This window comes from Sapajus apella, unplaced genomic scaffold (assembly GCF_009761245.1).
Source record: "Sapajus apella isolate SASKATOON/1434 unplaced genomic scaffold, GSC_monkey_1.0 scaffold168, whole genome shotgun sequence".
NCBI classification, from domain to species: domain Eukaryota; kingdom Metazoa; phylum Chordata; class Mammalia; order Primates; family Cebidae; genus Sapajus; species Sapajus apella.
The window spans coordinates 1,935,439-1,948,598 of NW_022437108.1; the positions used below are offsets into that span (position 1 = coordinate 1,935,439).

Here is a 13,160-nt window from a genome sequence, read left to right on the forward strand (position 1 = left end):
AAGAACTATTACAGAAGAACTTTCTACTTACGATCTAATTTACATTATCAAAACACTAAATTGAGGGTTAAAATTGAGTACCATAAGAAAATTCACCTGTTTTGTGAGAAGTTCCATACATAATGCTCCTCCACCCAATACATACCTTAAAAAGAAAAAAGTAATCACACAAAATTCTTGAGAATTATTCCTCCTTAAACAATTTCTAAGTGCCATTACTAAGAAAATATGCACACAAGTATAGATGAGAAAATACCATGTAAACATGCAAACAGTTGTTAGGGATACAGGACTACGGGTAATTTAAAAATTCTAATGTTAGCACGCTAATGTCATACCTCTGAAATTCTAGTCAATGTTTTCAAATGGTTCTTAGGACTGAATACTTTCAGATTTTTTATGATGTCAGTAACTAAGAACTTAGCCCTAAATATTCCAAAGAATAGGGGCAGAAGAACCAGTTTCCTTAAATGGCATTCGAGTGTTCTTTACGTCTGAAACTTTCTCTACCATCATGTTACAGTCAAGAGTTATTCCCCTGACAATGGCATTGACCTTATCCTATGCATAATATGAACATCTGCACACTTTTATGGTTCTGTTGTGAGAATCAAATGGTTCTGACCATGGATCTCCTCTCTGAGACTCCTCAGGCTCTTTCTAGACCTGAAGATTACTCTCTGCACCAAAGACAAGTTCTGGGGATGTATCAAATCTCCCATTAGGAAATCATTTAGAGAAAAATGTTTTAATCTTTTAACTCTTGCTCAAACAAAATAATTTCATTTCTCCTTTAATGTTATTTTAAATTTCAAAATACATAAATATCATGCCTAAAAATCAAGAGGATGATAGTTTAAGAAGAAAAACTGTGGCAATTTTGAAAACACAAAAGCTAAGATCACTGATTAGGTCTATGTGGACACCAAGTCCACCACAAACTGTTCTGTCCTCCGGGGCTCTGCCCACGCCTCTTCCTTGCCTGAGAGTCCTTCTGCTTTCTACTCGTCCAAATGCCATCTTCCCACCCTACATACAACTTGCCAAGACCACTCTAGCCTGCACATCTCCCACTCCAGATAACCAAAGATATCCTTGTGTCAAATTTATTTGCAGAGAATGCATCTAAAAACTTCTGCTGTAGACCATTCACATTAATAATTGTTATAGTGACATCATTTAATAATAAAATGAGGGAAAGAAGCCCTCTTTGACTCCCCAACCCTGAAGAATCCAAGCAAGTGTCTTTTCCATTTGCTTTGCCCAAACCCTGAAACCTTTCAAAGAGAAAGATTGATGGAAAGGAAAGAAAAACTCTCCAAAAATTTAAAATGAGATGAAGAAAGATGGGATTTAAAAATTTTTTTTCTTTGTGTATTCTATTTCTGAAACAGAAATCTATCTACCACTCTTTAAATCCCCTACTGGGCTAAAAGAGTATTGTGCATAATGTGTATTCACTGATTTAACATAATTAGAAGATCCAGGTACTTATTCAGATTTTGGTTCCACAATTGCTCAAAGTCTAATAATTGGTTAATGAGTTAACACCACAGATGATCTTCAAATTTTGGAAATGCTGATGGCAGACAGGAACTTGTTTTGGGAAAAGGAAGTATACAGTAGACATTGCTACCCATTATCAAACCATCACCACCTTTCCTTAAAGGTACCCCACTCTTCCTTTGGGAGTGCAGAGAGAGTCTCAGGAGATGGGAAGAAAGTTTTTGAGTTTTCAGGACAAAAGAAAGTGCATTTGTACAAGTACATAATACCTACACAAATACTGTTGAAGTCTAAACACAAGACAGAAGTAGTTCTAGTACCTACACAAAAAGATGAGTAAATGTTTCCTTAATATACACTATCGGCAGCATTTCTACCTAAAAGTTGTCAATTCTACTTCTGTCAGTTATGTGTTTCAAATTCTTACTGCTCTTTGCCTCCAAAGAGTTCCTGCTGAATACTGAGACAGTTCCCAAGTATACTAGGTAAAAAATATTAATAATCTAAGTAAGGGTCATCTAAGGATAATATGCCACATATATGGACACAGTAATATAATATTTTCAACTTTAAACAAGTTCAGGTGCCAAAGTTGTACAGCAAACACTATCCTAAGCTTAGCCTCTTCAGGAATTTGATTTTAAATCACTGTAAAAAACACCAGTCACAAAAAGCCACATTTTGTATCATTCTATTCATATGAAATGTCTGGTATAGGCAAATCTACAGAGAAAGAAATTAGATGAGAGGTTGCGAGGATCAATGGTGGGGGAAAGGGGTATAGGAAATGACTGCTAATGGGTACAGGGTTTCTTTCTGAAAAAGTGATGAAAATGTTCTGAAATTAGGTAGTGGTAATGGCTGCACAACTCTGCGAATATACTAAAAACCACCGAATTGTACACTTCAAAGGGTGAGCTTTATCATATATAAACTGTATCTTAATAAGGCTGTTAGTTTAAAAAAATCTTTGGCTATGTCAAAAAATAGGATCACAGCTAGAAGATATGGGATATAAAATACATGGAACAAAACTGATCAATAATCTATCTAGAATCACACAGTGCTTCAGCTTTACCCTGACTGAGATGGCTGGAATTGCGTTTTATGAGTATTTCACATTTTTTACTTCTTCCCAAGTCAGCCAGTAATTCCTCCTCCTCACTTGACAGTTGACTATGAAGACCAAGCCATTTTGATTTTGCTTCCAATGAGCTTTTACATTTCATTCCTTCTTCCATTCCCACGACTACCAAACCAATGTCCTCACTTCACTCTAAGACAACAGCATGGTCCTCAACTACTGTCACACCTTTCTAGGCTCTGTGAGCACAATGTGTCTCATATTCTCTTCTGCTGTCACCAGATGTACTCTACAACAGTTTCTTTACTGTTATTTCTCTGTTTCTCAACCAGTTATACAGAAAGATGAATATCCAGGGTGACAGTTTACTTACCAGGAAAAAAAAAATCTATCACCAATCCACAAAACCATTTAAGTACAAGACACTATGTCAGCACTACTTCCAACAACACTTCTACATGAATCCTACCCTCCTTGTGTTATAGCTCAAGTTGGTCTCGTATTCTCTGAATCCTTCATTACCTTTCCTGGATACCTGATTGTGTTTACTTTCACCAGCTGGCATTTGGTATAATGAAAAACACTTTATTAGGGATCAGAAGATTTGGGTAGGTTACAATCTGATTTATTATTCAAATTATTCATTTGAATAATGATAATACTGCGGCATAAAAGAATCAAAGAAACTATGTAACAGATTTTAAAACTGAAAATGGCATTATTCATAACTTCACGTATTTGTCTCTGTTCTAGGTGGTAAACTAAGGTCATAAACTTAAATTCTTGGAATTCGTACAATAAAATGTTGAAAAGCTATACTGGTCAATTTTATAATCACATTTTAAAATGTTTCTGATAAAAAAAAATTTTGTTGTTGTTATTTAGTCTTTATTTCATAATCATAAACTTAACTTTGTCCATCTAGGCATGGAAGGGAACAAGAAAAACATGGAACCCAAAGGGAATTGCAGCGAGAGCACAGATTTTAGGATACTGCGAGCAAATGGCGTGGAGGGGTGCTCTCCTGAGCTACAGAGGGAATGGTCTGGTGGTTAAGATAAAACACAAGTCAAACTTATTAAAGTTGTCCACAGTCAGCAATGGAGATCTTCTTGCTGGTCTTGCCATTCCTGGACCCACAGCGCTCCATGGCCTTCACAATATTCATGCCTTCTTTCACCTTGCCAAAGACCACATGCTTGTCACCCAACCCCTCAGTCTTGACCGTGCAGGTGAAAAACTGGGAACCGTTTGTGTTGGGTCCAGCATTTGCCATGGACAAGATGCCGGGACCTGGATGCTTTAGGATGAAGTTCTCATCATCAAATTTCTCCCCGTAGATCGATTTGCCACCAGTACCATTATGGCATGTGAAGTCACCACCCTGACACATAAACCCTAGAATAATTCTGTGAAAGCAGGAACCCTTATAACCAAATCCTTTCTCTCCAGTGCTCAGAGCATGAAAGTTGTCTGCTGTCTTTGGAACCTTGTCTGCAAACAGCTCGAAAGAGACACAGCTCAACGGCTCGCCGTCAATGGCAATGTCGAAGAACACGGTGGGGATGACCATGGCTGATACTATGAAGGCTCCAGGCGGCGGCGGCGTCTGCAAAGCCGATAAAAATTTTTTATAGGCCGTGCGCGGTGGCTCACGCCTGTAATCCCAGCACTTTGGGAGGCCAAGGCAGGCGGATCACGAGGTCAGGAGATCGAGACCATCCTGGCCAACATGGTGAAACCTCATCTCTACTAAAAAATAAAAAAATAAGCTGGGCGTTGTGGCACGCGCCTGTAGCCCCAGCTACTTGGGAGGCTGAGGGAGGAGAATTACTTGAACCTAGGAGGCGGAGGTTGCAGTGAGCCGAGAACGCACCACTGCACTCCAGCCTGGCGCCTGGCAACAGAGTGAGACTGTCCCCAAAAAAAAAAAAAAAAAAAAAAAAAAGTTTTTATATATTTATTCTGAATTTGTAAATTTCTTCCAAATCTTTTCCTTGATCATTATTTTCTCTCAAATAAGATTTTGAACAGAAAATGACCTGCCTTCCTTTTCCCATGTTTATGGGAATACTGAATAAACATATACAATTTTATAAACAAGTGCATAAAACTAAAGCACAATAGTTGGCCAGGTGCGGTGGCTCATGCCATAATCCTAGCACTTTGGGAGGCCAAGGTGGGTGGATCACTTGAGGCCAGGAGTTTGAGACAAGTCTGGCCAATATGATGAAACCCTGTCTCTACTAAACATACAAAAATTAGCTGGGTGTGGTGGCATGTGCCTGCAATCCCAGCTACTTAGGAGGCTGAAGCATGAGAATATCTTGAACCCAGGAGTTGTGGATTGCAGTGAGCCGAGACTGCACTCCAGCCTAGGCAACAGAGTAAGACTCTGTCTCAAACAACAACAACAACAACAAAAAACCTAAAGCATAACAGCACAATAGTTATGTCGTTTCTCCCCAATTAGTAAAGGCTTCATTAAAGATATTTTAACATTAAATTATGAAAAACATAAGAACTATGGCTTGGTGGCTAGTAAAAGGCTGGTGTTGTGAAAAAGAGACAGAAAGGTTAAAAATTTACTATTTTTCAGGCTTGGGTTTATTTTGTATATGTAAATATTTGGCTGATTTACCTAACATTCAACTTCCAAAACTGATCATTAGGTTTTATGACAAGAGAAGTACTTTTTATAGCAATTTTACTGCCTAATCCAAAAAAACAGCATAGGGAAGCTTTAAAGGTAACAAAATAAAACTGTACACAATTCTAAACAACTCTGTTTCAAACCCAACCTGGGACTTCCACTCACTGTAATAGTATACTTGTGATCAACTCTGTAACAACCTTGTCAAGAGGAGACTTGTAACATCTGCTCTGAGGGAATCACTTTAGCATTTCCTGCTCTGCAGCAGAAAACACGTGGGAATCACTCTAAACTCCGGATTTCCAACACAGCAGCATTTCCCAGAGGGTAAGCCAGAGCACACCATCCTCTGAGATGCTATCATGTAAATTATTAAACAAATTTGAAAACAGCATTAAGTCTCCAAGAAGTCCTTTGGTAAAAGATATTTTGAACCTGGTTTTCCCAAAACCTTGCAATCCCCTCGAATCAAACATCTATTAAAAAACCACTAGGCTGGGTACAGTGGCTCACGCCTGAAATCCTGGCACTTGGTGAGGTCAACATGGGCGGATCACAAGGTCAAGAGATGGAGACCTTCCTGGCCAATATGGTGAAACCCCATCTCTATTAAAAATACAAAAATTAACTGGGCGTGGTTGTGTGCACCTGTAGTCCTAGCTACTCAGGAGACTGAGACAGGAGAATCACTTGAACCCAGGAGGCGGAGGTTGCAGTGAGCCAAGATCACACCACTGCACTCCAGCCTGGCAACAGAGCAAGACTCCATCTCAAAAAAACAAACAAATAACAACAAAAACCCACTATATTAGCACTCACAGAATATTTTGGGGAATATGGCAAAGATTAGGCTACAGGTGTCAGATAAGTAAACCCTTAAGAAACAAGATTGAAAAAAAATTAAAAAACAAAAAAGCAGAAACAAAACATAATTAAATAAATAATTTTTAAAAACAAAATTGGGCCAGACATGGTGGCTCACACCTGTAATCCCAGTACTTAGCAAGGCTGAGGCGGGTGAATGGCTTCACCCCAGGAGTTCAAGACCAAAACTGGGCAACATGGCAAAACCCCATCTCTACCAAAAATCTAAAACTTAGCTGGGCATGGTGGCATCCCAGCTACTCAGGAGGCTGAGGTGGGATGACAGCTTGAGCCCAGGAGGCAAAGGATGCAGTGAGCCATGATTGCACCACTGTATTCCAGCCTGGGCAACAGAGCAAGACCCTGTCTCAATGAATCAATAAAAATAATATTGACAGAGCAAGACCCTGTCTCAATGAATCAATAAAAATAATATTGCTTTACCATGTGGCAGAACTCAAAATGAGCTCCGCATATCCATATGTAATACCAACATTAAACACACACACACACACACACACACACACACACACACACACACACATTTTTGTTTCCCTGAGCTTTACAGATGGACATCATGCCCAAATAACTATTCTGTAGTATCAACACCATAGAATGTTAATATGTACTCTGACTACACAGAAATCTTAACAGGATGTTAGCCCCCAAAACACATATACAAGCATGTAAAGCAAATACAACTAAAAATAACTGTAGGAACACAGCTCTTCTGGAGAAAGCTGTGAAGTCTGAAGTAGTCACTCATATTTTTACCCTAAATGCAACTATTACTATCTCAGCCACAGAAATGATGAAAGTAAGGGCTGGATATATTTAGATTTTAATCACCATAATATAGATTATGGCATATAATAGAATTAGTCAGCTGAGTGTTTGAAAATTCTCAATTTAAACTGCTCATACTTTCGAGGGTTTGCAGAACCCTCGTAACTAACAAATTCATTTCATAACTAACCTAACAAATTGTGATCTTTTCTCTACCTTCTATAAGATTTCCAACCATAAAAAGAATACAAACTTTAGTAAAATTGCATGACAATTACCATTTGACTCTACTAAACTGCAACTATTACCTCTAGAAGTAATTAGACAGCCAGCTCCATAGGTCCATGGGATTTCCTGTGATTATTTCTAGAAGTACCAAATAGGATCACAAGCACGTGGGGACCACTCTCTAATCATAACATTCTCTAAACCCTCAATCACAATTTACATTTGAAAAACATTTGTTTTTTATGGTAAAAAGCATGTGTGTGTGTATATATGTGTGTGTGTGTATGTATAAATATGTGTATGTATGAATCATTAAAAACTCTACCTATCAACATAATGCTTTATAAGCAATGGTTCCAGATGTAGGCCCCAGAACAATAGCATCAACTTCACCTGGAAACTTCTTCAAAATGTAAACACTTGGGCCCCACCACAGACCTACTGAAATCAGAAACCCTGGGACTAGCTCTCCAAATGATTCTGGTGCACGCTATATTTAAAAAAAAAAAAAAAAACAAAAAATAAAAACATGTAGGCCAGGCACAGTAGCCTCATGCCTGCAATCCCAGCACTGTGGGAGGCCAAGGTGGGAGGATCGCTTGAGCCCAGGAGTTCAAGACCAGTCAGGGCAACATAGTGAAACCTTGTCTCTCTTAAAAAAAAAAAAAAAAAAATGAAAAAAATTTTTTAAGTAATCACTTAAACTTACCCTCCTGAGAGAACAGGTAACACCACTCGAACAAATGGAGGATCAAATGGAAAGTTATCCTAAAAAGCAAATAAGCAAGTTAAGAACATCCTCGATGTTACACTACTTTCAAGATTTTAAAAGATTATATAAAGAATGTGTACATTTACTATCAGATAATGGGTAAGAGTTATAAAGTTAGTATCCAAAACAAACACAAAAACCAAAGCAAATAAAAATGAAGTTAAAACCAGACCCAAAGAAAATAAAAATGAAGTTAAAATCAGGCCCAAACAGAACAGTGTTATGGTAAACTCACGAAATATGTGAAGGGGTGCCACTTCAATAAAACTATATACAGGAACCATTCCAATAATGATAAACTAGGTAATTTAGATCAATCTTCTGACTAAGAACTAGAAAGGTAATCAAAACGTAACAATTTCAGGGCTAAGAAAAGGGAACACCAGAGAGCAGGGTCTTCTTTTCCCCAACCCCCTTGGGTTTTCTTCCCATGACAGAAGGGAAAAAGAAGAGGTTAACAAGCTGAGCTAGAACTCACAGACTCACAAAAAGATAAACACTGGAGCTCTCCTCTCCACCGAGGATAGGCCCTGCTAAGTCTCCCACTCCTTAGGTTGGGACCCTGAAGAACAAGCTGCAAATTGCCCTAACAGAATGACGGCCAGCTTTAATCATCTCAATTTCTGACTGGATGAGGCAACCCTGGATTGCTGATTTCCAAGGCCCTGGCAAGGACAAATGTAAATCTTCTCTGGAGAAGAATATCATCCAAGGCTTCAAATTAGTTATACCATTTTTCATATATAACATCTATCACTAAAAATAAGCCACACGAGACTTAAAGACTGTCGACATAACAGAAAACAAGAGAAGCAAACAACGGCCACAAAATCACAAGGGATCAAGAAAACAGAGTTACTGCCAAACATACGCAAGGAAAGAAAAGACAAGACTGAAACTCTGGCAGAGAAATGCAAATTATAAAAAATGAACCATATGGAAATTCTGAAATTTAGCAATACAATAGCTGAAATTAATAACTTAATGGATAAGCAGTAACTCAGTAGAAGAGAGATTCAGTAAGCTGGAAACTAGGTCAGAAAGACAAAATGGCAGAAAATGGAGAAAATAAAAAATATATCGAAAAGTTTATCACATACATAGAGTCCTGGAAGGAGAAAAAAAAAAAAAAAGAATGGGACAGAAGCAACACCTAAAAATATGGTTGCTGAAAAATTACCAAAACCAACCAAAGACTTCACAAGATTTAACCACCATAAATACTTCAAGAGAAACAATGGAAGCTAGGGTAAGAGAATGGTGGGTGCTGGAAGACACTGCCAACCTAGAAAGTTACACTCAATGAAAATATTCTTCAAAAATGAAATAAAAATATTTTTTTATCTTCAGACTCACACTAAAGGAAATACTAAAGGATATTTTCAGACAGGAGAAAGAAGATCCTCAATGAAAATGTGGAGAATAAAGAGCATGAAAAAGAGCAAACATGCATGTAGATCTAAGTGAATACTAACTAATTATATAATTAAGTGTAGGGTTTTAGGTAAGTACAGAACTAAAGTACATGATGACAGCAGCACATATGTGGCAGGCAAGACATGAACTCACAGGGTTCTAAGGTCCTTGTATTGAAAAGGAAAAGAAAAAATATATAAATTTACAAGTTTACATCAGACTTTGACAAGTCAAGGACATACTGTAACTGTAGGGTAGTGAAGAAGAATAAGAACTATGCTGACACAGGTAGAAAACTAGGGTCATCAAAAAAAATCCAAAAGAAAGATGAAAAGGAGTGTGAAGCAAGAAGAACAAATAGGAATGAATCTATAAGATGGAGATTCGGACCCCAGAATCAGCAATAACTAATTGGTCCAATTAAAAGACAAAGATCATCAGATTTGATTAAAACTAAATGAAGAGAAGAAGATGAGGGATAAGAAGAAATCATTTTCCATCTTGCCATAGAAATGTAAGATTATCCACAAGATACCAACTTAATGACACAAGATACCAACTTAATGACAGTTATTATAATCTACTTTCAAATAAAGTAGCTCACCTTTCATCTATATTTAACAGACATAATGAAAAGTATAGAGGTTGATGTAAAGCTTGGTAAAGTACAACTTCATTTAACCTATTATTTAGATTTTTTTTGAGTCAGAGTTTCACTCTGTCGCCCAAGCTGGAGTGCAATGGCATGACCTTGGCTCACTGCAACCTCCCCCTCCTGGGTTCAAGTGATCCTCCTGCCTCAGCCTCCAGAGTAGCTAAGATTACAGATGCCCACCACCACACCTGGCTAATTTTTGTATATTTAGTAGAGATGGGGGTTTCACCATGTTGACCAGGCTGGTCTTGAACTCCAGACCTCAGGTAATCCACCCATCTCAGCCTCCCAAAGTGCTGGTATTACAGGCATGAGCCATCACACCTGGCCTATTTAGATTTTTAAATATGTGAATCCCTAATGAATGACTACAAAACCTTTTCATTGATTATGTGTGATTTAATTCATTGTAAACAATTCAGAATAACTCTTCCACATCAAAACCCGGGGACTCCATTCCATAAACTCTGTACCCTAGAACTCAGGAATCTAGATTTTACAGAAATAAAGAGAGTTCTTCAGGGAAGGGGGGAAAAAAGGTTGAGGGTGACTGTTAAGAAGTTTGAGTTACCTTAGTATATATTAACTCAGAACCAGTCTCTCAGGCTCTACAAGGATCTCATGAAATCATCTGATTTTTCCATTTAACATCTCAGCCTTCTAAGTTATTCTTAAGGATGAGGAACATTCTATTTTACATCACCAGATGGGTCTAAATAGTTACAACAAATCACTTCATATTGAGTTGAAAAATCACCTTTTTGTAATTTGACTTACTAGTTCTAGTCTTGTGCCCTGTGTTCACCAAAAACAAATAAAAACTAATGCTTCCATATACATGCTCCTTCAAAGAGTTGAAGACAAGCTAACATCAACCCCCCATATTCTCTCCAAATCCACAACGTCACCACCTATCCTAGGACATGGAATACAATCTCTTCCCAATCCTGGCTATAATTCTCTAAATAGACCTAAGCTTATCTAAATAGACCTTTCTTAAAGTACCACCTCAGAATTCAATTCAGCAATTCTGATGTTGCCTGTAACATCAGAAAATGACTTCCTTAAAAGCACAACAAGTTAGATTTACCAATTTGCTGACCAGGTCGAATTCCCTCCTGCCCTCACTCCCATCTTTGTGTTATGCTTTATCTCAAGTTCCATTTTTCTTAATATTCATGACTCTAAAGTTGTCACTGTGGACATCAGACGCCATAAATATATATTGTTCTGGCTCCTTCCTGTAAATCTTTCCAAGGCATACCTGCTATCCTCCAAAGTCTGTGAATCCCGATACTAATAACTTGGCAATTCAGTTTAAGGTCCTCTTCAGAAGGTCAGTTAGCTCAAGGCAATCACATTCTTCCCAGGCCTCTTAAGAAAAACTCCAACCCCAGAAAAGGCCCTTCTTTCTGGTATCAGGAGCCATGGTCCAGAAACAGAAATCCAACAGAATTTCAGCCATTTACCTCCCAGATCGTCCCCTCCCTGAAGTTCTACCTAGAGCAGGAAAAAATAATGAAAACACCACCTGCAGTCACGAATCCTCCAGTTTCCTGGCCAGAATTTCATATTCCCATAAAGTTATCTCTCAAAGAGGACGTGACAAGGGAGGGGCACACCAGGGGCTACAAGGACTAATTAAAAAAACAAAAAGGTTATATTCTTAAGTTTGGTGTTAGGCATATGGACATACGATTTAGTGTTTTTTAAAAAAAAGATACCTTCCTGGTTTTTTGTGTTTTGTTTTTGGCCTGGGTGCTTCATTTGTTCCCCCATATGAATTAGTAAAAATGTAGCCGTTAGCAACTTTAGTCAATATATACCAGATTCATACTTTAGGAAGACAACTCAGTTGACAACCACAACAGTTTCTATGATAACAATAGTGACAACACTAACATTTGGATCATTTCAAGAAAGTTCAACCATAAGATATATCCCCAAGCAAAAATATACACATAAAAAAGCTATGTAAGCAGCTTTGAGAAAATTACTACTATCGTTTTTGTAAGTACAAAGGAAGTATTCTTTTTTCCATCAAAATATCTCATATATCCATAAATTTTAAACCATTACATTGTATTGAGATCCATATTAAATCATTAACATTTTTTCTAGATTGCATTGCTATTCTTTAACCATTATTTTTAGCGTCTTAACAATACTTTATTAGGCAAGGCATGGTGGCTCATGCCTGTAATCCCAGCACTTTGGGCAGCTGAGGCAGGCAGATCACCAGAGGTCAGGAGTTCGACCAGCCTGGCCAACATGGTACAACCCCCTCTCTACTAAGAATACAAAAATTAGCCGAGGGTGGTCGTGCACCCATGTAATCCCAGCTACAAGGAGGCTGAGGCAAGAGAATTGCTTGAACCCAGGAGATGGAGGTTGCAGTGAGCTGAGACTGCACCACTGCACTCCTGCCTGGGCGAAAAAGCAAGACTCCGTCTCAAAAAAATAAAAATAAAAAGCCTTATTAAATATAACACATAAATTCAGAAAAGTACATAAAATATAAAGGTACACCTTAAGAAGTTATTATAAATTATCTGCCCATGTAACCACCAACCTGGTCAAGAAATATATTACAGCCAGTATCCAAGAAGCCCACAGATGTATCTTTCAGTTCACAGCTCCTTACCACTCCTTATCCTAACCTGTATGTAATCACCTCTTTGTTCTTGGTAGTTTTACTACCCAAGTATGAATCCATAAATAAGTGTTTCTCAAGTTTTCTTCTCATTTTTGCCCCCCTAAAAAGGCTTTTTAGAAGTTTTCTTCCTAATTTTACTCCCCCTGCTCCAGGAAATTTTAACACCACAGATATATTGTATATCTGTTTATGTTATGTAGCCCTTTGGAGGGCAGCAGACCATTATAATAGCTAAGATTGTTTTCACTCTAAAGATCAATTTTCACTCCACTGCAGGTGACATTGCCTCCACTAAGAATGTATGCCCTAACCAACATCTGTTTTACCTATTTTTGAACTCTCTATATAAAGGGAATCGTACAAAATAGGTTTTGGAGTCTGGTCTCTTTTGCTTATCATTGTGTTCAAGATCCACCCCATCTTGTCCCACACAGCTGTAAACCATTTTATAAACACCACAATTCTCCATTTTATTGGTACACTTAAGTACTCCTGTCTTACCAAGAGTATGTCTACAATACTTCTGAACCACAGGGTATG

The 13,160-nt window shown here is 38.0% G+C and overlaps 2 protein-coding genes across 10 annotated transcripts in view; both read right to left on the bottom strand.

Annotated features, from left to right (window-relative positions):
* The window catches only part of UBE2Q2 (ubiquitin conjugating enzyme E2 Q2), a 57,977-nt gene that overhangs the window by 9,774 nt on the left and 35,043 nt on the right, over window positions 1–13,160 (bottom strand). For 7 of the 9 annotated variants that reach the window (XM_032267322.1, XM_032267320.1, XM_032267321.1 and 4 more), the window contains 2 exons: window positions 7,831–7,889; window positions 97–145 (listed from right to left, as the gene is read on the bottom strand). In XM_032267322.1, the coding sequence (XP_032123213.1) occupies window positions 97–145; window positions 7,831–7,889 (108 nt within the window). Of the gene's footprint in view, window positions 1–96; window positions 146–7,824; window positions 7,890–10,263; window positions 11,465–13,160 lie in introns of those variants that run through there. The other 2 variants (XR_004265218.1, XM_032267326.1) reach the window with 2 other exon arrangements.
* LOC116542428 (peptidyl-prolyl cis-trans isomerase A-like) lies at window positions 867–4,178 on the bottom strand. The gene has a single exon (XM_032267329.1). The coding sequence runs from the start codon at window positions 4,161–4,163 to the stop codon at window positions 3,669–3,671; it is 495 nt and encodes a 164-aa protein (XP_032123220.1). The 5' UTR covers window positions 4,164–4,178; the 3' UTR covers window positions 867–3,668.